Source organism: Lemur catta, chromosome 1 (genome assembly GCF_020740605.2).
Source record: "Lemur catta isolate mLemCat1 chromosome 1, mLemCat1.pri, whole genome shotgun sequence".
NCBI lineage: Eukaryota > Metazoa > Chordata > Mammalia > Primates > Lemuridae > Lemur > Lemur catta.
In genome coordinates this window covers 37,181,738-37,208,904 of record NC_059128.1, presented here as the reverse complement: position 1 = coordinate 37,208,904, position 27,167 = coordinate 37,181,738, and the positions used below count along the sequence as shown (strand labels likewise).

Below are 27,167 nucleotides of genomic sequence, written 5' to 3'. Positions count from 1 at the left end.
CCCCATACCAGAGGCAGCAATATATAGTGGGAACATGAAGTTTAGGTGAAATAAAGCTCCTAGAATAGTGATTAGCACATAGTAAGGACTCAACCGATAACGTTGTTTTTATTATTTTATTACTATTACATTAACCTGTTGCATTTCCATATCCTCATTTTAAAATGATAATAAAATAAGACTATAGTGAAAAGTCATTGTATGACATAATATTAAGAAAGCTGTCTATAGTAATGATGGCTGTCATGAAAACACTGAACATGATTCACAGGAACTTTTACTATCTTCATATTAGGAATGTTCCTGAAACACTATTATCATAGATTTTTATCTCTAATCTTTTATCTCACCTTAAAAAGACACTATTTTGGTAATGATGGAATAACTTCTGTGCCCAGCTTCCATCCATACCAGGCACCACAACACAAATTTTCAATGATATTTTGTGCCATCATGGACTCTAATATCATCTCACTTTTTGAGTGTAAGTGAGGGATTCCCATATAGGACTTCAGAGTTCACACCCACCATCTCTTAGCCCAGACTGATGGCCAAATGAAACACAGCCACCCAGTAATCAGAGTAATCAAAGGGCTCCTCAGAACAGTTGAACAGTTTGCCTTCATTACCCCTGCAGAATTTGACCAAATAATTCTCTGTACAGCTCTATCCTTAAATCTGCCTTTTGGAGCAACTCTGCTTAGTCTCACACCCACCATGGGCTCAGCTCTAGCCTCAGGTCAGGCCAGTAAGTCACATTTTCACTTGTCCAGAGAGAGTTTGGAAATACATTGGCTACCTGACCCTGACTTATTCTTGATTTTAGCAACCTAACTTCACTACTCTCTTTTCCATTCCATTTGTACTTTATCTTTAGAACAAATGCCTCCTAGTTCTTCTTTTGGATTTCCCTTAATTCTGATTCTGACTCTCCTAACTAGTATCTTTTCAAGTTTGACCCCACCATAGTACCATCTTACCTCACGCATCATCCTAGTAATGAGGAAGATGTAAGGATGTCTTTGAGGCTGGTAGAAAGTAATAATTCAATTTACAAATTTATTTAGTGCCTACTTTGTTCTAAGTGCTGAGTGTTGGGAATTCAATGTTAAGACACAAACCCTGCTCTCAAAGAGTTTATCTCAGAGGTTGGCAACCTTTTTCTGTAAAACGCCAAATATTAATAGAAAATATTTCAGGCTTTGTGGGCCACATGTGGACTCTAACTGCATATTCTTTAATTTTTTACAACACTTTAAAAATGTAAATATCATTCTTAGTTTGTAGACTGAGGGCCAAAGCCTATATGGACTTACAGACTTGTGGATGCACAAGCAATTGGCCATAGGAGATGATAAATTTCATAACAAAGCTAAGCCCAGTGGCTAAGAGAGCTCCTAAGAGGAGCATCTACCCCAATCTTGGGGAATGAAAAAAGGCTCCCAGAGAAGATGACACCTGCGTTAGTACCTGACAGATTAAGAGGTAAAATTGGAGTAAAGATCAGTTCACTCAAAGGGAGCAGGACGAGTGAAGGTCTAAAGACAAGACAGGGTCTGGCACATTTTAAAAATTCAAGTGATTCAAGGTGGCTAAATCATAAAATGCTGTGACTTAAACAGAAAGAGGCAAGACTTCAGAGTTAAGCAAAGACCAGAGGACAAATAAAGGAAAATGTAAACAATGACTTTAGACATCAGGATAAAAGGACTTTAAGGAGAAACATTTGTCTGGGAGTGCATTATTAACCCCTCTTCCTCCATAGTTTGTGAGGAACTGAGGCCCTCAAGAGAAAGCTAGGTTTTAGCTGATCATAATAAGTAGAAAGGGTATTTATGGAAAAAACAAAACAAACAAAAAACAACAAAAAGTCAGGAATTGCATGGTGACTGTTTGTAATGAACAGGGATCCCATAGCCTTTGGGAGCAGATCTGGAGGGCAAGGAAGACTGAGAGCCGTATTTCTAGGTGGTAAGTATAGGAGACAGAGGTGAAGGAAGCAGAGACCTACAGTACCGTGGGGACAAGTGTTAGCAGAAGGGACTGTGCAGAGGGGGCAACTTCATGATGAATAAAGGTGCTCATGTGACTGGCTCCAAGGTTCCAGTTGGAATACATGGTTTAGTAAATATTTAAAATGCATAGTTTGTATAGAGTCTGCTGTTTAATTATTATTAATCTATTCTTCAGGAATTTAGCATGTTTTTCACTAGAGAAAAACATGTTAGCCATCTAAATCTCTTTAATATATCTAAGCACATCATTAGAATACATGACATTAGATTATGGGTGATCTTAAGTGTTCAAAGCAGCCTTTAGAAATGGAAAGTCACAATAAATTAATTAATTGAACATTATCATTGTTGTTGTTTTAGGACCTCACTAACTTAACCAGGCTGCGTTGCTTAAAGGATTTATGTCTGAATGATCCTCAGTATAAAACCAATCCAGTTTGTCTGCTGTGTAATTATTCCACACATGTATTGTATCACCTGCCTTGCCTTCAAAGGCTAGACACATTTGATGTGTCAGCAAAGCAAATCAAGGAACTGGCAGATGTAAGTACATCCGTAATCAGGTATCTGTGGCTTAAATTTTATTAATTAACTGCTTCTTTCTGGCTGTGTCCACATATGGTAGGTAGGATCAGCAGGTCAGTTCTTGTTGCCAATTCCACTTTTGCCCAGTGAACAGATATTTCATATAAAATTATGTAAATAATAATACTAATACTAGGGTCTCAATGTTGATGATAGTACTGGAAGGTGAAATAATAGAAAAACATTAGTCTCTACAAAACTAGAAGAAGGGAAATTTGACAAATTATCATCGTTGTTAAGAATAATTGGACTAGTGCCATATGTACAAAAATTTAAAGCTTTAATACAATGGAAATGTAACAAGTAACTGCCTCTCATTTGGAATAGTACATATCAAAACTAGAAAATTCCCATGGTCAATGGTAGTATGCCAAGCATTAGGTAGATTTTAATATAATTAAAAAGATGGCTCGTGATTCCCTGAAAATTTAAGTGGGTCTTTGTACACTGCCATCACATCTCTGAAATTTTGAAGACAGCTATTCCTGGGCTGCTGCTGATGGTGACCTCCCAGTAAGGGGACCGCTTTGACATGCCACCAAGGGATCTCTAATTTCATAATGGAGTTCATAGGAATTCTCCATGCTTATTAATAGTCTTTCCATATTATAGTTCTACCTCTCCTTCTAGTCCAGTGCCACTCCCCTTGCTCCATTGGTGTATTCAGTTAATCATCCAGTAAATAGCTTTGAGTATCTAGTGTGCCATGCATGCGTACGCCCCCACATGAAGCCCTTCCATCTTTTCCTACGGCTCAGCCATCACCTCAACATAGGTAAGGAATATCTTTATCTATTTATCTTAACTTGTTTCTCTTCTCTTGCTAGCCTGAAGATTTGTTCTTAAGTTCTATTTTCTCTTCACTTTTTTCTAAGACTTAGATTATCCTGTTCTTCATCCTCAAACTAAGAAGTGAACTGTCTTAACAATACTGAGCAAAATGCTAGCATTCTTGTCTACTACTAGTCATTGGAGGACCAGGATAGAATGTCTTCTCCAACAATGCTAATTAAAAATAATAACAAAATTTCATAGTATCAACCATATTTTTGAAATTTCCATAATTTTACATCAGGTAAAGATTCTACAAAAGTGAACAAGATGAACTTGCTTCACGAAATTACTTGGCTGGTTCAGTTATCGAACAAATACTTAGTGCCTATTATATTCTAGGCACAGTTCAAGGCACTAGAGATACAGAGTGACGAAACTAATCTGTGCTTTCTTGGAACTTACATTCTAATGAAAGAAGACAGATAATAAGCAACAAAATAAACAACTAATACATCAGACAATAATAAATGTTATGGAGAAAAATAAAACAACGGTGAAGGAAAAGGGATTATTGATAGGGGCAGAGAAAGGGGTATTGGCTGTTTTATTGTCAAGACTGGAGTTGGGGATAAGGTGATGACATTTGAGCCGAGACCTGAAGGAAGTGAAGGAGCAAGCCATGTGATATCTGGGGTGAGAGCTTTCTAGGGATCAGCAAGTGCAAAGCCCCCAAGGCAGGAGATGCCTCTTATATTTGAAGGACAACAAAGAGGGTAGTGGGGGTGGAGCTGACAACAGGAGGGGAAGAGAAGATATGAAGACAGGAGTGGTAGGGGCCAGATCACGTGAGACTCTGTAGAATGTTGTAAGAACTTTGACATTTACTTTGAGTGAGATAGGGCCACTGGAAAATGTCGAGTAGCGCAGAGAAGGGATGACTTATGTTTTAAAGGGATCCTTTTGAATAATGGATTAAGAATAGAGGATTAGAGGGGAAAGGTGAAAGCAGAGAGACCAGTTAGATTATTCTAGTAATTTAGATGAGAGATGGAGATGGTTTGATATAGGGTGTTAGTAGAGGAAGTGGTAAGAAGTAGTCAGATTCTAGTAGTAGTTACAAGGTGAAACCTATCTGAATTTGCTGATGGATTAGACATGAGGTGCAGAGGAAGGAAGGAGAGAATAATTCCAAGTTACCGGCCCAAGCAATGGAAAGAGTAAGTTGCTATTGATGAGATGAGGAAGAGTATGAGAGGGTAGGTTTAGGAGGAAGAATCACAATTTAATTTCAGGCATGTAAAGTTTGAACAATCTTCTGAACATCCAAAGGGACATTGTTCAATAAGTAATTGGATATGAGAGTCTGTTATTTAAGAGGGTTTCCCAGATTGGAAATATAAATATGAATTGAAAGCAGAAAGATGGCACTTAAAGCCGTAGACTGGATGAATCACCAAGGTAATGGTGTGGATGGGTAAGTGTGTCACTTGGGTGTTAAAGGCTGGGGAGATGAGGAGGAACCTGCAGAGGACACTGAGAAAGAGAACTAAGAGAGGCAGGTTCTTCTGAGTTTCTGACTGAGATTCTTATATATTTGGTTGAGTTTTGTATATGTGAAGAGTAGTATAGTTTAAAGAACAAAATAAGGAATTGTTACACAGTTCCTGACCTCTTAAATTATGTCACTATATTTCAGTTTTCCCACTGTAAAATATTTATTGTTCCTTTACATTTTAAGATACAAATAGGATAGATAATTCAGTTCAACTTTTGATTCAGACCAAAATGATTTTTCCAATTCAAAGTATTTTTAATTTATGGATTGATATAGATTTCTAAAATGCTTTCTTCATTACTAGTCATAACAAGACAAGTCGTGGCAACTCTCTGTGATAAATTCTTCAACAGAGTGCTATTGATTCTTCAAATTTTCACCCATGACTGTGAAGTAGTTTGTGTAAACTACAAGTGGCAAGTAAAGTCAGAACCTACCAGGAAGACCATCGAGAAATCAGATTGAAACAGAGAGAAGAACATGGGGTTTCAAATCAGAAGACTTCAATTCTTTCTACTTGTCACTTTGGCAAGAGCCTTCACCTTGCTGAGTTTCAGTTTACTATTAAAATGATGATGTTGAAAATACTATCTACCCTTTACCACAGGGTTGCTGTGGGGATCCAATGAGTTGCTGTGCATAAAAACCCATTTTAATTGTTACGTACAACAAAAATAATCACTATGAAACTATAGTTGAACATGTTTATGACTTTTCATTCTTTTTTGGCTATCAAAGAAGCACAGGGATCAAATTTTGCCTTAATACAAACCTGCAACTGAATCATAAGTAGTCCAATTTCTAAAAAACTTTTCTGTTTTAACAGGCAAGTAATTCTACCAAAGTCCTTGAAAATTGCTTTGACATTAATTCATAAAAGTCCATACACAAAAAGTAAATTGCATATAGTCAGCCTACAAAGCTTTTTTGCTTCTATATTTATGGTTTACACAAGTCTTCCCTCCTTTTCCATAATTTTAGTATATATTCTCAAACAACAAGAACCAAAAATGCTTCCTGATTGTTACTTGTTTGCTTCCTGTTCCTGACTCTAATTTTGGAAAAGTTTAGGAATAGTAAAATACCACAATTTATGTTCCTATATGAAAATATAGGTATAGTCTTAATAAAATAGAAAAATGAAGAAAGTATGGAAGGAAACACTAGAAACTAAAATCAGTGGTTATCTATGGAAGATGGGGCAACTGGGAAAATGGACAACACATGTGGGAAGTAGACGTTTCAATGTATATCTTTTAATTTTTTGGTTTTTGAAATATTTGAATATACTGCTTATTAAAAAATTTAAAACAAAGTAAAAAAGTAGTACTTTTTATCTTAGAATATTTTAGTATAATTTTGTATAATTAAATAAGTTTAGTAAGTATGATATTAAAACATTATTTGTTGCTTATATGAAATTCAAATTTAACTTGGCATCTTGCATATTATCTTACAAAATAAGTACCTCCACCCCATGTTCTCTTGCTGTTTTCCCTTTTATCTTTAGTTTACATGTAATAATTCTACATATTTATGGGATGCACAATGATATTTAAATACTCATATATAATATATAATGATCAAATCAGGGTAATTAGCATATCGTTCCTTTGCGTTGTGAACATTCAAAATCCTCTCTTCTAGTTTTTTGAAAAATACAATAAATCATTACTGTGTTCACCCTATGGTACTGCAGAACACCAGAATTTATTCCTTCTATCTAGCTATAATTTTGTACCTATTAAGCAACCTTTCCCTATCCTTCCCTCCCTTCTTCTTCCCAGCCTCTAATACCCACAATTCTCAATTCTACTCTACTTTCATGAGCTCAAAATTTTCTTTAGCTGCCACATATGAGTGAGAACATGCAGTATGTATCTTTCTGTGCCTGACTTATTTTGCTTAACATAATGTCCCTCTGGCTCATCCATGTTACTGTGACTGATAGGATTTCATTCTTTTATAAAGCTGAATAGTATTCCATTGTGTATATATACCACATTTTCTTTATTTATTCATCTGCTGATGGACATTTAGGTTGATTCCATATCTTAGCTATTGTGAATAATGCTGCAATAAACATGGGGGTACTGGTATCCCTTTGATATACTGATTTGTTTTCCTTTGGATAAATACCTAGTAGTGGGATACTGAATTGTATAGTAACTATATTTTCAGTTTTTTGAGAAACCTCCATGATGGCCGTACTAATTTTCATTCCCACCAAAGAGTTCCCTTTGCCTCCAGCATTTGTTACGTTTTGTCTTTCTGATATTAGCCATTGAAACTGGGATGAGATGATATCTCATTGTGGTTTTGATTTGCATTTCCCTAATGATTAATGATGTTGAGCATTTTTTCATATGTTTGTTGGCCATTTGTATGTCACCTTTGAAGAAATGTCTATTCAGTTTCTTTGCCCATTTTTAAATTGGATTATTTAGTTTTTTTGCTGTTGAGCTGTTTGAGTTCCTTGTATATTCTGGATATAAGTCCCTTATCAAATGAATACTTTGCAAATCTTTCTTAGTCTGTTTTGTGTTACTATGAAGAAATACCTGAAGCTGGGTAATTAATAAATTTTTTTAAAAGGTTTATTTGGCTCACAATTCTGATGGCTGGAAAGTTCAAGATTGGGCATCTGCATTTGAGGAAGGCTTTAGGCTGCTTCCACTCATGGCAGAAGGCAAAGGGGAGATGGTGTGTGCAGACATCACATGATGAGAAAGGAAGTAAGGGGGGGGAGGTACCAGGCTCTTTTTAATAACCAACTCTTGTAGGAACTGGTAGAGGGAGAACTCATTCACCCCTGAGAGAGAGCATTAATCTATTCATGAAGGATCCATTGTCATGACCAAAACACCTCCCATTATGCCCCAACACTGGGGATCATGAAGTTTGGAAGGGGACAAACAAACCATATCCAAACCATGGCAATTGAATTATTTGGTTTTTTTTGTCGTCGAGTTCCTTATATATTCTGGATATTAATCCCTTATTGAATCAATAGCTTGCAGATATTTTCTCCCATTCTACAGGTTGTCTCTTCACACTGTTGATTGTTTCCTGTGCTATGCAGAAGCTTTTCAGTTTAATATAGTACCATTTGTCTGTTTTTGGTTTTGTTGTCTCTGCTTTTGAAGCCTTAGCCATACAATCTTTGCCTCAATGTCCTAAAGCATTTCCCCTCCATTTTCTTCCAGTAGTTTCATAGTTTCAGGTCTTAGGTTTAAGTCTTTAATCCATTTTGAGGTTTTTTTTTTCAAATATGATATAAGATAGTAATCTAGTTTCATTCTTCTGCATATGGATTTCCTCTTGTTTTATATTTAAGAAGTCATTAGAGATTTTTTTAAGCTGTCACTGACTCAAAGACTTTTGTACTGAATTTTCCATTTTTCTCCAAATACGCAAAAAATCAAGAAACACCATTTGCCATTTCTTAAGTTACAGTTTTTTCTTGTAACTTAATTGCACCTCAGAAGTTAAGCTGTTCATTATTGGAGATTTTTAATCAGTTTATCATCCTAAAACAAATTTTTTCTTAACTGTTCTATGTTTTGAATGCCTTATCTTTGGCAGAGGAATTTAGTGATTTCAGTTTCAGAACTTCATAATATTCATGGGGAAAGAGATTTCTTTTGGCCTGTTCATCGGACCATATATTTATTTCTATTCTGTTTTTTATGCCAAAGTACTCTGTCTGGGATCTTGATTATCTACTCTGTACTAAATAAATCATATAAAAAGGGGCTGCAGCTATAGAAAATTCATGTCTAAGTCTTCTAGCTTATTTAGGTGCAGATTTCCTGATAAAATGAAATGACTTTATTATTTCAGGTAAACAGTTAAGACTAGGTCACATTTGTATGATATACCTAATTTTTTTATGTTCTCCTCAGCTAGTTCTTTGTGACTAATGTAACTCTTAAGGACCATTTATGTGGTATATTTCTTAAAGATGGATTTAATTATTTTATCATGACAAACTTCTTAATAACTGGATGACCCATTGGCATTAATTAATTCAAGATAATTGGATTAGATTGACAATTTAGTAATTTGCTCAGTCTAAAACCAGTTCATTTAGAACATTCTTCTGTAGATTTCAAAAAAATTAAATCATAATTCTTAGCCATGCTTTTAAAAATGAATTGAGTAATGTTACATTTGTTTTTAATTCTTTTTAATTTCTTTATTTTTTCCCTGAGTTAATCAAACAGGAATAATGTATTACATATTTGCTTGAGTTGTACTGCCTCATTAGCTAAATGGTACTATTTTATAAATTAAATTCTATCTCTTTATATTATCATCCTGAAAATAAATGTAAATATGCCTCCCACTTAAATATTATCCACAGAGAAAAATCTTTGGAATTTTATATTTTTCCTACTAAATTTAAATATAGAACTCTATGAAGCCATTGTCACTCCAGCTATTGTTGTTATTAGTAACTGAGCATGCAAAACTTTCAAATTGTTTTATATAACATGCTGTACTCATATAATACCACTAGTAATTACCTATAATTTGTTTTAGCTAATCTTCTGGGTTTTTTCTTACTTTTAGACCACAGCAATGAAAAAAATAATGTATTACAATATGCGTATAAAAACTGTTCAAAGACATCTCAATGAAGACCTTGAAAGACTGAATGATCGCAAATGCAAATTACGAAAGTTGCCAGAAGAACGAATAAAATTATTCAGCTTTGCGAAAAAAAGTGTAAGATTTATTATGTAAAATTCCAGTGGCCACATCTTAAGAAAACTGCCAGATAAGATAGCAAGCGATATCTTCTAAATTACATATATATATATATATTTTTTTTTAATTAATACTGAATTTCAAGTTGTTTGCCCCCAAAATGTTTTTATTTCAGGTACTTAACTAAGCTGTATTCTTGAAGTGCAGCAATTGGAAATCTGCAATTCAAATAGGTATGGGCTTATTGAATTATGCTGAGAAATCTGCAATTCAAAAAAGGTTATAGGCTTATTTAATTATGAAATTTTTTTTAAAGCTGTGTAGTTCAGTATGATTCTGAGAGTTACAGAGATCTGTTAGACTTATTTCAGCTGCATTTTTATTAGACCACCAGCAGGTTGTGCTCAAAATTCATTTTCTTGTTTAAAGTGCTAAAATGTCCCTTTACTAATACTATTAAGGTAAACAACAAGGTGGGAGCTTTAAATCAAGCTACAGTTTAATAGTATATTTTGTGTGCTTTTTATTTAGAATAAATTAGATTTCCTTTATTAAAAGTAGACCCTGAAAAATTAAGACTTATTTACCTCAAAACAGAACCTTATATAGATATAACTGTATTTTTTTAAAGGATGAGGAAATAATGGATTATTCAATAAATGGTGTTAGAAAAATAATCCAAATATTTGGAATAGGGAGTTGGATCCTTAGTTTACACTTTACTAAATGCAAATACTAGTGGGGGGAAAAAGAATTAAATGTAAAAATGAAAACATGAAAAAATTGAAGAATAAATATATAGATGGATATATTTAACTGATCTTGGCCTGCCAAATAGAATAAATACTGGAAATTGCAAAGGCACAAAATGTAGATTTGATTGCAAGAAAAAAAAAAACAATGCTTTTGTACTAAGAAGCATCGTTAATAAAAAGTAAACAATAAATGACAATCTGAAAAAATTGTCTTCAACAAACATGATAGACAAAGAGTTGATGTCCTTAGTATAAAAGTACTTATAAGTAAAACAAGATAAAAAGTACATATCCAAATAGAAATTGAGAAAAGTATATAAACTAGAATTTTACAAAAGTAGAAATAAAAAATGACTAATAAACATTTGAAAGAAGAGCTGAATCTGATTATTAATTTCTAAATGTTAATTAAGAAACCATTTTCACCTATAAAACTGTCAAAGCATAACACATGATAGTACTCAGGCTAGTGGAGATGGATGTGACACACTATACACCACTGGTGGGAGTGTAACTTTCGTCATATATATTAACAGCCTAAAAATGCTCATGGCCTTTGATGCAGTAAATCTACTTGTCCTCTATTGTAAAGATTTATAGATAATGATATTTATCACCACACTATTAATAACAACAAAAAAATCATAAACTACCTAAATGTTCAGCAAGAGAAGTTATTCATTCTTAAGCTAGAATAGTATGTAGCCATGAAAAACAAAGACTTTAAAATATGTTTGATGCTTTTTCTAAAATGAACAGGTTGTAATTATTATAATCAGAAAGATATTCTTAAAACATTGACAAAATTTAAATTATTTATTTGAATAAAAATCACAAGAGACCTGTATTTGGGAATCATTTTATATCTGCCATTTTCATATGCAAATGCATGTATTAAATAAAATCTGCAAATGTGAAAAGTAACAGTTATAGATGTATAAGACTGTAGACATTTTTATAAATATGTTTAATTTGATTTTTAACAGCTGGATATAGCTATTATAGAGAAGAAGTACAGATAATTAGTAAATTTCTATTTATGTACACTTCTTGTACAGTACAATTTATCTTAAAATCTTATAGGGCTGGGATTAGAATGAGGCAAGAGAGGCTCTTGCCTGGGGCCCACAATTTAAGGGAGTGTACAAAACCTCAGTAATCAAGATAAATAATACTGAATGCACTATTTTAAAATATCCAAGTTAATGCAAAAAAGTCCATTATGAACAAAAAAACCCAAAATACCAAAATCTTAAAGACTGGTGCTGTGCTGAGCCAAGTAAGAGACTAAGGCAAAAGGAAAAATATACTCCCTTATATACGTGCTTTTGTGTATTTTTTATGATTAATTTTTTTTGTAGAACACCAAAGTAATGGAAAAAATAGTGAAAAATTAAAAAGTAGTCATGTGAACAATTACATTATTTGAAGTTTAAACATTTTTATACCAAATACAGCATTTATTTTTATTTTAATGACTTTAATAGAAGCATCAATAATATTTAAAAATCTAGTTCTTTGCTTATTTTCAATTGAGACACTGCCATGTTTGAAGTATTTAAGGTTGTCACTTGGTCAAGAGAAATTGGCTGACTGAGATTGCACTAAAGTTGAAATCACATTTGGCACGCTTTTGTGAAGTTTGGCCTACGTATTATATAGATTTCTACTCTGTTAGTTTCAATTAATTATTTAGCCACTAAATCCACTAAAAATTTAATATCTCAATTCAGGTTTTACCCTTACCATGTTTTATTTTGCTTTCTGGTATGTTGTTTTCAACAGTTGGAATGGGAACTGGCTGAACTAAAGGGATCTGGCAAAGGGCACGGTGCTAGATCCAGTAACAATAAAGTAACTGAGCTTGAAAGATCAACGAATTATGAAACTATCACAGAAGAACCAAGTCTTCAACAGAAGATAGTGACCAAACTAAATGCCTTGAATGAAAGGGTAGCATTCTGGAACAAAAAACTAGATGAGTATGTTTAATGAATTGTCTAGTTGTTCAGATTTGAAACATGAGAAAATAAGATTGTTCGGGGCTGTAGATTGAGCTCAGTTCCCTTCTGCAGTGGTGGAAAGAACTATAGTATGAAGTAAATAAAGCATGAAACGTGTTCCTAGTTCCAGTTCCTAGTACATAGAGGCATCCTTGGTTCAAAGCTGGCATACAGTTTTTTGCAGAGGCAGTTCTTAATTAGAAACAGTGAGCTTCCTCTGCGTGGCTTTGTGCCACATCACTGCTCTAGTGTCTGAAAATTAAAAAAAAAAAAAAATAGAGCTGCTACTGGTGTAGAAACTCACCAGATACATGAGACCTGGCAGAGCACATACACAGTTGTCTGAAATCATGTAGAAACAAGTTCAGGTTCAGTTATCAACTAGAAATATGAAACACGAAGGCTTAGTAAGGACTATGATTTTTTTTTATTTCCTAAAGCACTAAGTGGATAAGTTAGTTTGCCCTGTAATAATAATACTAACAATAATAATAGTAACATTTATTGGGGTTTTACTCTGTACTAAAATCTTTGCTAAGAGTTTTACATATATTTTGCATATAATCCTCGAAACAGCCTTTTAAGGCATAAGGACTAATAGTGTTGCCATTTTACTGAGAAAATTCAGGCATAAAAAGGTTAAGTGACTTGTCTAAGATATGAATGCCATAAATGCTAGAGCCAGGATAGTCTTCTAACTTTTATATATTTTCAGATTAACAAAATTAGAGGTGATTTTAGTTGCCAAAAACAGAATGTCTTTTCCTTGGTTTCACTGTCAACACCAAGCTTTCTTTATCCATTGAAAGGAAGCCTTGTATTTTAATATCAGTTAAAAAAAATCTATCATGAATTTTAATGTTGTGATTTTATTTTATTTTTTTTGTGATTTTAGATCTAATAACTATATTTATTTTTTTCTTCTATAGAATTGAAGCAATTTATCACTTTGAAGTAAAGCAAAAGAAGAAAACTCATGGCTTATTGATCCCATTTTTGTTAATTGAGTTGGAGACTGTGGGGAATATCCATTTTGAAGAAGGCACTCGATCTGACGACTGGTAAATCTGTTTGAAATTTAGGTATAGCTTTATAAATAATTTTAAGTACTCAGGATCATCAACCAGAATATCAACTTATAAAACCTAAAAATGTCCTATTTGTAAAACATTTCTCATGCAGAATATTCATCTATTGAAAATTGGCACTTACCTGCCAATTTTGTCACCTATACATTTCCCTGTTTATACCATTGTTGTGAGCCAACTTTGAAGACATCCTAATGTTATATCATTGTTCTTTGCTCAATTTTCCTTAGCCCAAGAACAGAATATAACTTAGAAAAAAATAATTTATAGTCAATTATTAATTTTTACGTATGTTTATACTATTTGTTTCTGGACTGGATATAGACCTGGATTATGAATATTGGTTGAGAAGGTGGAACAGAGCAGGGATGCCAAAGTAGGATTGGTGACAGCAGGTTGCCAACATGGGAGGAGGATATCAACAAATCTGTGGGTCCATGGCGTGTTGTTTAGAGTTAGCTTCAGTCAGGGTATACTTGAACACTACAAGTTAGAATAGGGTATATGCTTAAACTAGGATTTCAGGTCAAAAGTCCATATAGACAAAAATGGAGAAAGCCACCAGGAACAAAAAGCAGGTATCCATGCTTTAGAACCAAGGCCTACTTGTTGAAACAAGGAAGTCACTGTGTTGCTTAAACTAGAGGACACAATTAGTTAGAAATGACCTTTAAAAAAAAAAAAAGAAAAAAGAAAGCCTTGAAGAGCGATATTATTAGTTATAACTTTTTATATTTCTGGAGTCATTTTCTTTTTAATTGAGAAGCCTGTGAAATAGCCAAAGAGTGCCCTAGAACCGTAATGTGAACCTGGGTGTGTGGAGATACGCTAGGAGGCATGTGAAACTATAGAATGGACTTGGCACATCACCCTGAAGCATGATTTAACTTGAAGTCGGTGTCAAAACAAATACTGACTTTTATGGAATGGAATGCAAAATATGCATTAGCTTTTTAGAAAAAAAGTGTGATCGTTATGGGTTACTTTAAACCAAGCCCCCTGATTTCTATTAAACATGGCTTTTTACTCTGTGAATAAAAGCTTCTCAAGGGTCTTAGGGATTCTCTGGTGGAAAAGTGTGAGCTCTTCCCAAGGGAAAAAGAGACCTTTTAAAATACTTTCTTTTAAGTACATACACCATTTGCCCAGCAGTTTGCTGTTTGCTTAACTATAATACCTGATTTTTATGTACAAAAATATAAAAGGTGTTCATCCCAGCTCTCATGTAAAACAACAAAGGCCTTGATTTTTCAAGTGCAAAAACTGAATGGTGTCTCTTTGCAGGGTGCACAAATAATTTTTCAATTTTTTATTTATATTCACTCAACCTGAACATAATTGCTTATTATTTCTGTTTCCCTTTAACCTATTGCAAAGTAAAGTCTTTACAAAACAAGCAGGTAAGTGAAAAAAAAATAAAACAAAATGACTAAAAAGCCATTTAGATACCTATGTCAGCCTGATAAAAAAGTGTAAAACAAAATTACTAAAAAGCCATTTAGATAACTATGTCAGCCTGATAGTAAATTAAATAGCTTTGAGGGATTTTGATAAGCATTAATCATTGTTTACTTAGCTTTAATAAGAATAACCTTGATCCATTTTAAAAAGAAGATCAAATATATGTTGGCAGAATTTAAAAGACATCTTTTTACTGCAAACTTGGCTACCTTACCTCTGAGTAGCTCTGATCTTTTATGTATGTTAAGAAATAACTACTAAATTGTTTTGCCTTGGTATGTACTACATGTCTAGTAGTTTTATTTAAACATTGACTTCTCTTTTATTAATATTTTTAAGGCTAAGGATTTAGTATTTAAATAAAAAGTATCATACTTGAGTAGAGGTAGAACTCAAATAGAAATGTTTTCTACTTCTTTAACAAAAAAAACCATTGCAGATTTCTAATTGTATATCATTCAATATTTCTTAGTTTCATTTCTTTTATGAAATAAAATTATTATATTTTCCAGTTTTAAAAAAGTCCTTATTTTACAAAGACTTGCTAGTTGAGTAGATCATTGACACTATAGCTTTATCATTATAGATTCATATTATTTACCTATATATTGCCAATAGAGTTACACATTGACATCAGAAAACATTTATCAAGTAGGGACTCTAAAGCATAAAAAATGCTGTCCTTGTGCTTGAGAACTCAGCTTTCTACCTGGTTATGGATACAATGTACTTATAATTAAAAATATAACTTTAAAGTGCCACAAAACAATATATAAGTGATTTTATACATTACTTGGGGACAGATATGATGTTTCATGTGCCTTATAAGTCATAGCACAGGTCTGGATTCCTAGCCCAGTAGATAATTACTAATTGAAGCTTCCATATCACTTTATAGATACTCAACTGTTTCATTTTTGTGTATATAATAACTTTCAGTAATTAAACTAACTATATATAAAGATTTCATGTGTTACTATTTTAAGGAGCTATAGCAGCAGAAACTTTTTGATTTATACTGATAAAATATCAGCTTAAGTCAGTAAGTCAAGTAATAGAATTTATTAAACCCTTAACTAGGATTATGAAGTGCATTTTAATAGGTAAGATTAAGCTCCAACCATTTAAAAACACATGCATTCTATATTTGCTAAATGAACATATCTTTTGCATATTAACAAAAGTTTGTGGGTATCTTTCTGTGTAATGAATATCTTAGTCAATGATGTAAATCATTGTGGTTGCTCATACACTCAGGTCCCACTGAATGAGTGAGGGTACCCACTGAAATGAGAGGCTCTAATTCTCCTGACCACTAAAGTATTTGACACTGTTAACCATTTCTTCCTTATAACTCCATCATCTCTCTTGTTTTTCATACTCAGACATTTTGTATTTTCTTTTTATGCCTTCCCTTGCCAGTCTCTTCTACTCCTGTATTTTCATAAATTACTTATAGCTACAACCTCTCTCCTAGACTCCAGCCCTGAACTCCTGTCTATTAGACATTTCTATCTGGATGTCCAACCGGCAAGGCAAATTCAATACATTCAAAAGGGAGTCAGCTGTGAAGTAATAGAATATATAAAGAAGTTAGAGACAGAAGACCTAGGTTCAAACTCTCTGAAGAATCTTGAAACAACTATTTCATACATCTGAACCTCAGCTGTAAAATTCTCTCCCTCAATCTCCACATCCAGTCAGGCGCCAAGACCCACAGGTTCTCCTCCATACTGTCTCTTTCATTCATTCTCTCCTGAAACCAATGTGACCAAAATCACCTGCACACAGGTCTTTATAACCTCCGACCCAGACTATTGCTACAACACCTAATGCAGTGCCTGCATGTAGTAGGTAGGTACTCAGCATTTGTTAATCAATCAGTAAAGATTCCTGAATGGTCTTTCATATGATCCCTGTTGACATGCTTCCTACACAGAAAGCACTCTGTTAAAAACAAAACAAAAGCCTTTGTAGCTATCTGTTACCTTCCAAATTACATTCTAACTCTTCACCTGTAGTGGAGGATTCAGCATTTCCACCCTATGGTCTCTAAACTATAACTCCTTTCCAGATCTTTTCGAGTCAGCTGAACTGTGTGCCTTGGAGCATACCCAGTACTTCACCACATAAGTGGTTTTGTTTGTTTGGCTTCCTTCACTCCAAAAGTCTTTGCATCCCTCACCCTCACTCCATCATTGCTCAGCTGTTGAATTCCCAGGCAAACAAAAGCTCTATGAAAGGGTCATACTTCATGAAGTTTCCTGTGCCCATTCCTGCTTCCTGCATTCCTGGGGTACCAGAGTAGAAGCTAGGTATTGTCTGTTCATCCCTTCCACCAATTCTTGAGAACCCTTGAGCCCTACCTAGATGTCCACTGTATAACAAAAATGTTATCTAAAATGTCTACAGCATTAGTTTCTACCAAAGTACAGGAAGTGCAATAATGATAGGTTCAGTGCTTCCAGGGAGTTTATTTAGGGAAGACTTGACAGATTTAGGCCAAGCAAATGGTCCCTCCCTAGGAAGAGCAGCAGATTTCCCACCCCCAGATGATAATGTGGCTGTTTTATGAGACCTCTGAACTGGTTCGCAGGCAGAATGCTGATTGCAACCCTGTTCATATCTGGCTCCTCTACCAGACTGTGAACTCCTCTGGGATTAGTTTGGTTTGGGGAGCTCTCTTTTCAACTCTAAGGGAGAAGTAACTGGCAAGCTCCTGGTTGTACTGATTAAGTATTTGCTAGTGAGAAAGGCAGATGCTCTAGGTTAGAAACTCAGATTTATGAGGCTCAGGGAGAAACTGACCACCCATCAGGAGGCTTACCTCTGTGATCTTAGCTCACATCCATGTTCAGGTCCTAGTTGATAATGTAGGTGAGGACCTAGACATGTCATCCAAGGCAAATGTATGCCACATAGGATCACTTACTTCTCAAAATGATCCATTTTTCAATCTCATCTTAATCTAGATTCTGTGCTACTTTTAGACAGGACCTTAGTTTTATGAGCATGGCCAGGTGAGGGCAGCAGAGAGCAAACAAGCACTTCACAACTTTTTCTCATCTTCGCATAGCTGGCCCCTCCTCCTTAAGTTCTCAGATCAAATATCGTCTCTGAAAGTTCTTCCCCAAGACCTTAAGTAAGTCCCTTCTGTATTCCTTACCTCAAGCCTCTTGTTCTTCAAAGCCATTATCAGTTTAAGAAGTTATTTTATTTATGGCTTGTTTATTTTCTGTCTACCCCACCCCTCCGCCCCTCTTGGAATATAGGCTTCATGAGAGCAGAGACACTCCCTCTTTCATGCCTAAATTCCCACTTAGGAAATTATTGAAATACTCTAACTGAGAGATAATGGTGATTTGGAGCTGTTTGGTAACAGCGGTGATGATGAAACATAGTCATATTCAGGAAGTATTTTAGATGTAGAGCCAAACAGACTTGCTAAAGAATTAGATACTGGGGAGGAAGAGAGGAGAGTGTTATCCTTGCCGTTTTAACTTAAGCTACCAGTTAGCTGGTGATGCCCTATACTGAGATGGAGAACATTCAGTCAGGAGGATCAGGTTTCCAGGCGGGTGTTAGATAAGTTAGGTATGAGAGGCCTATTTAATATGCAAGTGGATATGTCAAGTTGGTAGTTGGATATTCAACTCTGGACATAACCAGCTAAAATGGGTGGAGATCAAGGCTAGAAATAAAATGTAGGTTATCAACATATATATAAAGACAAAGAACCAAAGGAAATCACTTAGAGAGAGTGTTCATGGAAGCAAGGGGAAGGCCAAAGGCTGATCCCTGAGACAATCCAACATTTAGAAGTCTGTCTGAGAAGAACCAGCAAAGAAAACTAGGAAGGAGCAGCCAATCATAGGAAATCCATGAATATGTAGTTTCACTGAAGCTGGGAAAAACAAAGTGTTTCAAAAAGGGAAGATTGCTCAACCAACGTATCTTTTAGGCAGAACAAGTATATACAAAAAATTGATAAAGAAGTTATTGTTTTTATAATATTTCAAAATTTAGCATTTCTTTTATTGATTGAATAAGTATGCGCTACTATATGATTACTGTATGTATCTTTAGCAAAAGACACAAAATATGAGCTATAACTTTTATCATATGTAATTTTGTGTTCTTGAACATTTTAAGTAAAATCTGTTACTTTCTTTGTGTATTTTATGTATTCCCACATAGGTTTAATTCCTGCTATGAATTAATTCTGTCACGTTTTTGTACATGGGACTTCAGAACATATGGTATTACAGGAGTAAAAGTAAAACGTGTCATTAAAGTTAACAACCGTATTCTGAGACTAAAATTTGAAGAGAAATTTCAAAAGTTTTTGGACAATGAAGACATGCATGATCCAGAGTAAGAATCTGAATTCCCTAAGGAACAATTTTATAAAAATTTGGCTTTATTTTGTAAAACAGTCTTTCTGTTTTAAAAGTTTACAGTATTGAAAATATACCTTGTTAGTAAATGTATCCTTTTTATTCATCTCACATGGCTAGGATGACTTCATAATTTATCCACACCGGGCCTCTTTTTGAGAACAAAGTCAGGGAGTTAGCTATTAATAATGATGCTGGAATATTGGATGCACATGGGAAGTATCCCTGGCAAGACATATGGTTATCTTATCTATGGCTAAGCTTTTGTGAAATAAATTCTCAAACTTTTTCTGTTTCAATTATTCTTAAGGAGCTATCGAAAGATGCTAGAATGCCTTTTTTATGTTTTTGATCCTGAAGTTACAGTGAAGAAAAAGCATCTGCTACACATACTTGAAAAAGGTTTCAAAGAGAGTGAAACAAGCAAGGTAGAGTAAAATGTCATTTAGAATAATGCTTTCTTCCTAACAAGTAGAGCTCTGCTACTGGTTAAGCATGATTTTCAATCCTTTTATTCATATTTATAGCAAACTTCTGCTGTTTCATAAAAAGTTTAGTGTTATTATAGAAAGTATAGCATCTTTCCTCTTTGGATTATACCAGAGTAAATCCATTAATTACTTTTTCTGCCTGACTCTACTTAATTCTTCTAGGCATATTATTTTTATGTTGTGATACCTTTGTTGATGATTTTAAAATCTGCTTCTGTAATTGGCTCAAAGGCTGTTATAAATCTTTAATCTATTGTAAACTCTCCAGAGTCTTTTCCACCTTGAAAAAATCCAGTATAGTAATTCTGCTGTACTTTCTAGCTATCATCCTGTTTTCTCTTTCCTTTTTCTGTCACCATTTCTTTATTCTCTGCTTCACTGCCTCTACCTTGCTGCTGATGCTGCTTTATCATTTACCTGAGCTCCAAAATATCCAACCAGCTTTTCTCAGACTTCTACCCTCTTGATGAGGCAGCTGTAGCACCCTGGTATACAGCAGTTCTTCCCAACCCTTTTCACATCATGGCACACATAAAATGATGACATTGCTATATTTAAATCCTGGCTTCACTACTCACCAGCTATGTAATTTCACCTCTCTATGTCTCTTTCTTCCTATTGGTAAAATGAAGATAAAAATAATATCTATTTTGCAGAGTTGTTATTAGGACTTAGTAAGATAATACATTAAAAAGTTCTTGGATATTTGTACACCAGTGTTCATAGCATCACTATTCAAATAGCCAAAAAAAGTAGAAATGACACAAATATGCATCAACAGATGAATGAATAAATAAAATACATGGTAAACATACAATGGAATATTAGCCATAAAAATGAAATTCTAAAACATGCTACAACATAGGAGAACCTTAAAAATATTATGCTAGTGAATTAAGCCTGTGGAAAAATATCATATGATTCCATGTATATGAAATATCTAGAATAGGCAAATTGAGAGACAGAAAGTAGAAAAGAGGTTACCAGAGGCTGGAGGGGATGAGAGATGGGGAGTTATTGTTTAAAGGGTATAGAGTTACAGTTTGGAGTAATGCAAAAGTCCTGGAGATGGATAGTGGTAATAATTGTACAACAATGTGAATGAACCTAATGCCACTGAATTATATGCTTAAAAATGGTTAAAAGGGTAAATTTTGTCATATGTCCATTTTAACACAATAAAATAAATCACCAAAAAAGCATTCCACCACTCCGTGAAGAATGGATTAGAGGGAGTAGGAGCAGATGATGGAGGCACTAGTGGGGGAGCTACTGCAGCAGCTCAGGCCATAGTTGTTGGTGGCTTTGATAGGATAGTGGTGGTAATAAAACCTTCATTGTACTTTCTGGAAGAGAAGAGCGAAGTGAGGAATTCAGGGTTTTAGAAGGCAGAGTGAAGTGCTCACTTTCAGTCCAGAAAATGGTGAAACATTGTGGGCATGGAGGATAGGGGAAAGATGTGTGTTTTCTACCTATCACACACTGTGCTGAGTGCTTCATCTCCTGCATCTCCTAAAAGAGATGAACTGTCTCCCTTAATCCTACCAATAGCTCTCTATGCTCCTCTGTCTTATAAAGTAGCCACTACCTGCATATGACTATTGAGCATTTAAAATGTGACTAGTCCAAATTGAGTGTGCTAAAATTTTAAAATAAATAACAGGTTTTTTTTAAGACTTACAATGAAAAAAGATGATAATTTCTCATATTTATTACATGTGGATATGATAGTATTTTGAATATATTAGATTAAACAAAATATATTAATAAAATTTACCAAAAAAGTTCTTGGACCAGTGCCTGGTACATAGAAAGTTTTTGATATTTTATCATTATTGTCTGAAGCATTTGCTGTTTTAAATTGTTCCCTCCTTTCTGAAACTCTTCTTTGGCATCCATGATATTACGCTATCGTTATCCTATTATTTTTCTGATTGTCCTATCTTTGTTTCCTTTTTTACCTCTTCTTGACTCTAAACATGAAAATACCACCATGTTAAAGTGTACTGATCTGCCCCTCTTTATCCACAAACCAGCAATTACTCTCATTGTTAAGACCCTATTAACAGAAATGGGAGAAACATTACTATATAGCTGTAAAAGATCAGATGACTAGACTTCTATGCTATGATGTGCACACAATGAGTAAAGATAAATATTTATGTTCTACATTGTTTCAAAGATGGGCTCCAATTTAAAAGACCCTTTTGTAGGCAGTTTAGGAGATAGGTTTGTCTTAGGTTGGCAGTCTTTGTAAGGTGGAGGGGTGGCTGGAGTAGAAAAGAAGAAACTATTTGACTGGAAAACACATCTGAGGTTAAGTCCACCTCGAGGCTGAAAAGGAAAGAGCTCTTTCTGTCATTTCAGGATGAAGTGCTCAATATTAAGGGTGGGAGAGTACAGATTCTTGACTAAATCTGCTCACATGGCTTGAGTTCATCCCCTACCAAATATTCTCTTTTTTTCCCTTTATTTCATAATATTACAGGGGTACGAGTGTTTTGGTTACATGAATTGCTTTTGTACAGTTTAAGTCAAAGTTATAAGTGTGCCAATCACTCAGATAGTGTACATTGTACCGGTTAGGTATGATTTCACCGATCCCATCCTCGTCCCCCCACCACCTGCTTGATTACCTTTGAGTTTTACTTTCATATGTGCACAGGAGTGCTAATCGATTAGCTCCAATTAGTTCCAGTGGTGAGTACATGTGGTGTTTGCTTTTCCATTCTTGTGATACTTCACTTAGGAGAATGGTCCCCAGTTCCATCCAGGTTGTTACAAAAGGTATTAATTCATCATTTTTAATGGCTGAGTAGTACTCCATGGTATACATATACCACATTTTATTAATCCACTCATGATTTGATGGGCACTTTGGTTGTTTCCACATCTTTGCGATTGTGAATTGTGCTGCGATAAACATTTGAATGCAAGTATCTTTTTTATAAAATGTCTTTTCCTTTGGGTAAATATCCAGAAGTGGGATTGCTGGATCAAATGGTAGGTCCATTTTTAGTTCTTTGAGGTATCTCCATACTACTTTCCATAGAGATATGTACCACTTTGCAGTCCCACCAACAGTGTATAAGTGTTCTTTTCTGTCCGCATTCACACCAGCATCCATTGTTTTGGGACTTTTTGATAAAGGCCATGCTCACTGAGGTTAGGTGATACCTCATTGTGGTTTTGATTTGCATTTCCCTGATGATTAGAGATGTTGAGCATTTTTTCATATGTTTATTGTCTTTTATCTTCTTTTGAGAAGTTTCTATTCATGTGTTTTGCCCACTTTTTAATGGGGTTGTTTGATTTTGAATTCCTGATTTGCTTGAGTTCTTTGTAGATTCTAGTTATTAGCCCTGTATCAGATGTATAGCATGCAAATATTTTCTCCCATTATGTAGGTTGTCTATTTACTCTATTGATTATTTCCTTGGCTGTGCACTTTTTAATTTGATCAAGTCAAATTTATTAATTTTTGTTGTTGCTGTGATTGCCTTTGGGATCTTATTCATAAATTCTTTGCCTAGGCTGATGTCTATAAGAGTTTTACCAATATTTTCTTATAGAATTTTTACAGTTTTATGTCTTAGGTTTAAATCTGTTATCCATCTTGAATTAATTTTCATGAGTGGTGACAGGAAAGGATCCTGTTTCAATCTTCTACTTATTGCTGTCCAATTTTCCCAGCACCATTTATTGAATAGGGATTCTTTTCCCCAGTGTATATTGTTGTCTGCTTTGTCAAAGATCAGATGGCAATATGTGGATGGTTTTATATCTGAGTTCTCTGTTCTGATCCATTGGTCTGTCTCTATTTTTGTGCCAATACCACGCTGTTTTGGTTACTGTAGCCTTGTAGTATAGCTTGAAGTCTGGTACGTTGATGCCTCCTGATTTGTTCCTTTTGCTAATGGTTGTCTTGGCTATTCAGGCTCTTTTTCTGGTTCCATGTGAAGTGTAGAATTATTTTTTCTAGACCTGTGAAAAATGATGTTGATATCTTAACAGGGATTGCACTGAATCTGTAAATCATTTTGGGTAGTATAGACATTTTAACAATGTTGATTCTGTGGATACATGAACATGATATGTTTTTCCATTTGTTTACATCCTCTGTGATTCCCTCCTCAGTGATTCTTAGTTCTCCTTGTAGAGTCTGTCACCTCCTTGGTTAAATACATTCCTCAGTATTTTATTTTCTTTGTAGTTATTGTGAAAAGTATTGAGTTTTTGATTCTAAGCTTGACTATTGTTGGTGTATAGAAGTGATACTGATCGGTATACATTGATATTGTAATCAGAGACTTTGCTGTATTTATTTATCAATTCCAGGAGGCTCTTGGCAGAATCTTTGGGGTTTTCTAGATATATGATCATATCTTCAGCACACAGCAATAGTTTGACCTCTTCTTTCCCCATTTGGATAGCCTTGATTTCTTTCTCTTGTCTGATTGCTCTGGCTAGGACTTCTAAAAGGTAACAGTGGGCAACCTTGTGTAGTTTCAGTTCCAAGTGGGAATGCTTTCAACTTTTCCCTGTTCAGTATGATGTGGACTGTGGTCATTATATATAGCTTTTATATGAGGTATGTTCCATGTATACCTATTTTGTTAAGAGTTTTTATCATAAATGGGTGCTGGATTTTGTCAAATGCTTTTTCTATATCTGGTCTGTGTTTTTGCTTCTGTTTATGTGGTGGATCACATTCTTGATTTACATTTGTTGAACCATCCTTTCATCTCTGGGATAAAGCCCACTTGGTTGTGGTGTATTATATTTTTGATGTGCTGCTAAATTTAGTTTGCTAGAATTTTACTGAGAATTTTTACATTTATATTCATAAGGGATATTGGTCTGTGGCTTTCTTTTTTTTTTTTTTTTGTCATTATGTCCTTTCCTGGCTTTGATATCAAGGTGATACTGGTTTCATAGAATGAGTTGGGGAGGATTCCTTACTTCTCAATGTTATGAAATAATTTCTGTAGTATGGGTACCAATTTTTCTTTGTAGGTCTGATAAAATTCAGCTGTGAAACCATCTGGTCCAGGAATATTTGTTGGAAGGTTTTTTTATTGCTGCTTCAATTCTGTTGCTCATTATTGGGCCATTCAGGAGTTCTCTTTCTTCCTGATTGAGCTTTGGGAGGTTGTAGGTTTCCAAGAATTTGTCCATTTCCTCAGTGTTTTCAAGCTTATGTGCATAGAGATTTTTATAGTATTCAGAGATATTTTGTATTTCTGCATTATCAGTTGTAACATCTCTCTCATTTCTGATTGAGCTTATTTGGGTCCTTTCTTTTCTTTTTGTTAAGCTAGTGAAAGGTCTATCAATTTTGTTTATTTTTTCAAAGAACCAACTTTTCATTTCATTAATCTTCTATATAATTACTTTATTATCAATTTCATTTAATTCTGCTCTGACCTTACTTATTTCTTTTCTTTTGCTGGGTTTGGTTCTGGTTTGCTCTTCCTTCTCTATTTGTTGAGACGACTCATTATATTGTTGATTTGTGGTCTGTCTTTCTGATGTAGGCATTTAAGGCTATGAATTTTCCTCTTAGGACTGCTTTTGCTGAATCCCACAGATTTTGATTACTTTTACCCCCTTTTGATTACTTGTATCATTTAGTTTGAAGAATGTTTTGATTTCTCTCTTAATTTCCTCCTTGACCAATAAACATTCAACAGTAGGTTGTTTAATTTCCATGACTTTGTATAGAATTGAGTCTTACTCATGGAATTGATTTCTAGTTTTATTCCACTACAGTCTGAGATGAGACATGGTATGATTTGGATTTTTTTAAATTTTTTGAGACATATTTTGTGCCCTAAGATGCGATCAATCTTAGAGAATGTTCCATATGCTGAGGAGAAGAACATATATTCAGTAGTTTTCAGGTAGAGTGTTCTATAAGGTCCATATGTTCTAGAGTCCCATTTAAGTCCAGTGTTTGTTTATTTTCTGCTTGGAGGATCTTTCTAGTTCTGTCAGTGGGGTGTTGAAGTCCCTGGCCATTAAGATGCTGCTATTTATCACTTTGTTTAGATATAGTGGGGTTTGCTTTATGAATCTGGGTGCACCTGTGTTAGGTGCATAAATATTTAGGATTGTTATGTCTTGTTGAGTTGCTCCCTTTACCATTGTGTAATTACTGTCTTTGTCTTTCTTTACTATTATCAATTTGAAGTCTATGTTATGTGATATGAGAATGGCTACACCAGCTATCTTTTGATTTTCGTTTGCACAGAATATTTTTTTTCATCCCTTCACCTTGAGTCTGAATGAGTCCTTGTGGGTTAGATGTGTTTCCTGGAGATGGCAGATACTTGGCTTATATTTTTATCCATTCATCCAGCGTATGTCTCTTGAGTGAGGAATTCAAGCCACTCATGTTTATTGAAAGAAATGATAAGGGGAGTGGATTTCTGTTCATCCTATTGGATAGAACCCTATTGCTTTGTTTTACCTCTTGAATCATTATGGTGCATATGCTCTGAGCTTTAGCATTTGGGTAATTTTACACTGGTGAGTGTCCATTGTGCTGATCAATGTATAATGCAGATCTGAGTACTTACTGTAGGGTAGGTATGGTCTTGACAGATCCCGTCAGTGTTTGCTTGTCTGAGAAAGTCTTTATTTCTCTTTCATATAAGAAACCTAGTGTTGCAAGATACAAAATTCTAGGCAGGCTATTATTCTGTTTGAAAAGATTGAAAAGGGGGCCCCAATCTCTTCTGGTTTGTAAGGTCTCAGTTGAGAAGTCTGCAGTTAACCTGATGGGTTTTCCTTTGTAAGTTACCTGATGTTTTTGCCTTACAGCTTGCAGCAGTTCCTCCTTTGTGTTAACTTTGGCCAGTCTGATGACTATGTGTCATGGTGATTGTCTCTTTGTGGTGAATCTCCCAGGAGTTTGTTCGGCTTCTTGTACCTGGATATGTAAATTTCTGGCAAGACCAGGGAAGTTTTCCTCAATTATTTTCTCAAATAGGTTTTCCAACCCTTGTGTATTTTCCTCTTCACTCTCGGGGATGCCTATAATTCTTATGTTAGGCCTCTTTATATAATCCCATATTTCTTGTAGGCTTTGTTCATTCCTCTTATTTCTCAGTTCTTCCTCTTTGACTGACTTGTTTAATTCAAAGGTGTTATCTTCAAGCTCTGAGATTCTTTCTTCTGGCTGATCTAATCTATTCTTAAAACTTCCCACTGTATTTTGTATTTCCTTCAATGAATTTTTTCATTGCCATAAATTCTATTTGATTTTTTAAAATAATTCAATTTCTTTAGTTACTTTTTCATTCATTTCCTGTAATGTTTCTGTGGT

At 34.5% G+C, this 27,167-nt stretch overlaps 2 protein-coding genes across 3 annotated transcripts in view; one reads left to right on the top strand and one right to left on the bottom strand.

Annotated features, from left to right (window-relative positions):
- Positions 1-27,167, bottom strand: part of RTN1 (reticulon 1) — a 349,490-nt gene that overhangs the window by 235,089 nt on the left and 87,234 nt on the right. The gene's annotated exons all lie outside the window — the stretch shown is intronic.
- The window catches only part of LRRC9 (leucine rich repeat containing 9), a 103,446-nt gene that overhangs the window by 5,608 nt on the left and 70,671 nt on the right, over positions 1-27,167 (top strand). Inside the window, exons 6-11 of the mRNA XM_045566286.1 lie at positions 2,376-2,558; positions 9,505-9,660; positions 12,183-12,379; positions 13,330-13,461; positions 19,147-19,323; positions 19,657-19,774. Of these exons, the coding sequence (XP_045422242.1) occupies positions 2,376-2,558; positions 9,505-9,660; positions 12,183-12,379; positions 13,330-13,461; positions 19,147-19,323; positions 19,657-19,774 (963 nt within the window). The remainder of the gene's footprint in view (positions 1-2,375; positions 2,559-9,504; positions 9,661-12,182; positions 12,380-13,329; positions 13,462-19,146; positions 19,324-19,656; positions 19,775-27,167) is intronic.